General features: G+C 39.4%; 2 protein-coding genes across 5 annotated transcripts in view; both read left to right on the top strand.

The window, feature by feature from the left end:
* LOC146989557 (uncharacterized) overlaps positions 1-1,249 on the top strand; it is a 3,613-nt gene extending 2,364 nt beyond the window's left edge. The window contains exons 3-4 of the mRNA XM_085773087.1: positions 635-727; positions 947-1,249. Of these exons, the coding sequence (XP_085629213.1) occupies positions 635-727; positions 947-1,249 (396 nt within the window). The remainder of the gene's footprint in view (positions 1-634; positions 728-946) is intronic.
* The window catches only part of apba2b (amyloid beta (A4) precursor protein-binding, family A, member 2b), an 86,687-nt gene that overhangs the window by 34,300 nt on the left and 49,887 nt on the right, over positions 1-2,500 (top strand). The window lies entirely within an intron of this gene.

The following is a 2,500-nucleotide window of genomic DNA, read 5'->3' as shown; positions in this document are numbered from 1 at the left end:
CCTCTGTCCTTCTCTTTTCCTCTGTCCTTCTCTTTTCCTCTGTCCTTCTCCTCTCCTATCCTCTCCTCTCCTCTGTCCTTCTCTTTTCCTCTGTCCTTCTCCTCTCCTCTCCTCTCCTCTGTCCTTCTCCTCTCCTCTCCTCTGTCCTTCTCTTTTCCTCTGTCCTTCTCCTCTCTTCTCCTCTCCTCTGTCCTTCTCCTCTCTTCTCCTCTCCTCTGTCCTTCTCCTCTCCTCTCCTCTGTCCTTCTCTTTTCCTCTGTCCTTCTCCTCTCTTCTCCTCTCCTCTGTCCTTCTCCTCTCCTCTCCTCTGTCCTTCTCTTTTCCTCTGTCCTTCTCCTCTCTTCTCCTCTCCTCTGTCCTTCTCCTCTCCTCTCCTCTCCTCTGTCCTTCTCTTTTCCTCTGTCCTTCTCCTCTCTTCTCCTCTCCTCTGTCCTTCTCCTCTCCTCTCCTCTCCTATCCTCTCCTCTCCTCTCCTCTGTCCTTCTCCTCTCCTATCCTCTCCTCTCCTCTGTCCTTCTCTTTTCCTCTGTCCTTCTCCTCTCCTCTCCTCTCCTCTCCTCTTCTTTCCCTCACCCTTCTGTTCTCTGCCTTTCTTGTCATGTAATGTTGTGAAACTATGCCCACTATCCTCTAGACCACTGAACCAACAGACATCAGGTGCCTCTGTCTTCGGGGACTGCCGGTCATCTTGGGGGATGATCCATCTGCTTTCTTCAAGACCTCCTCTGTAAGTAACTTCATTTTTTGTAAATCCTGCAGGTGCATATTTTGTTTTCCAATTTCAGCCATTACTGTAATGAAGACTTGTCAGTCACTGATTTTCAGAATCATTTGATCAGTATTCAATGTCTCATAGACTTGAACTAATTTTATAGGGACATTTTGAACTAGAAACATTTATTAAATACATCTATCATTGATATCTCCCTCTTTTTTTCGCTGTTAGGATGCAACTGACAAGGACTCCTACAGTCAGACTCCAGTGGGAATCCTCTGCATTGGTCAAGAAAGTTCTCAGCTCAACCCATCCAGAGTGGGGATCATCTTGGAGGGGACTGTCGTATTGGATGAACTGGCAAACCTGCCTCAGGCCTTTTATGTCCTTTTCGGCCTGATTTATGCCCTGCACCTTGACTACCCCAAGTGTATGAAAAATACCTTCCACTTTGTTCAGCAGGTAATGTTCAACCTGGGTAAAAGTGGGCTGGCACCCAAAATACAAACCTTGAAAAATCAGCTCTCTGTGTAAAACAGGGTTCCGAGTAGGTAAACTACTGCTCCAGATTTTCAGTACACTTTTGTACTAACATGTTTGCTGGTGCACTGTTTGCAGTGCATGTTTTGTGGTGTTAGCACTGATTTTACAGTTCTGTTTTACAATGTCCCTTTTTGATACAGACTTGCAGCAAATAGGGTTCAAGCATACAAAAAATTGCTTCAGGACACTTTAGGAAAGTGCTGAAAAGGTTGGGTCTGAATAAGTGTTATAACTCTGATGTATCTGCCATAGGTTAATGTTCAACTAAATTTTCTCAATGACCAGCTTTTAAAAATTTCTAAACATTTTCCCATTTTCACTGGGGCCAGGAAAAAGTTAGCATTCTTATTGTGTGAATTACACCATCTTTGTTTAATTGTGTATTCAGACACATTCGGTCTCTCAGAAACAAGCAGATGCTTTTAGTTGCTGATTGTCTTCTGACAATGCTCATTTTCAAATATTTTTCTGTGGTCAAGTGAGTAATTGTTAAATGTTCATTGGGACCAAACAGAGAGGTTACTAGGCTAGCTAGCTACTGTGTTCACTCACAATATATATTTTGCATTTCATAATGGAAATTTACAAAAGTTATTCTCTCTGAGAAACAAAATGCCGAGTACACTGTGGGCCTTTGCACTGTATTTATTTTTCATTAGTAATTTGTTTTAGATTTTTAATTTTTTGTTTGTTGTTTTTTTACAAAGATTATTTTTTTTTGATTATGTGGAAATTTGATGCAAAACTGATACTTTTTTTTAAATAAGTGCACTGCAGACAGTGTAATGTATGACTGTCCCATTCGTTGAACATTTCTAAAATAAAAGAGAAAAAGAATATACTTGTTTTGCTTTACTTTAACTTAAGATACTGAGTGGGGTCAATGGGTAAAACAATTGATATTACAAATTATTCTAAGTTAAATCAACTTTAAATTTAGTGCATTGAACTTAAGGATAGTAAGTAGAATTGTTGGGTAAAGCAGTTGAAATTACAAATGATTTTAAGTTGCATCAACTTGGCACTTAGTGTATTGAACTTAAACTTTTTAGCTAAATGCACTCAAGTTTTCATTACACATTACTTAATTATTTTAAGTTGCATCAACTTGGCACTTAGTGTATTGAACTTAAACTTTTTAGCTAAATGCACTCAAGTTTTCATTACACATTACTTAATTATTTTAACGTAACCGGTTTCCTCAAATTTTTTAAGTAGATTCAACTTATCCGGGCTTACAGT

This window comes from Trachurus japonicus, chromosome 3 (genome assembly GCF_045865225.1).
Source record: "Trachurus japonicus isolate A0001 chromosome 3, Traja_1.0".
NCBI lineage: Eukaryota > Metazoa > Chordata > Actinopteri > Carangiformes > Carangidae > Trachurus > Trachurus japonicus.
The sequence above is the reverse complement of the archived record's forward strand: the minus strand, read 5'-3'. Positions and strand labels throughout refer to the sequence as shown.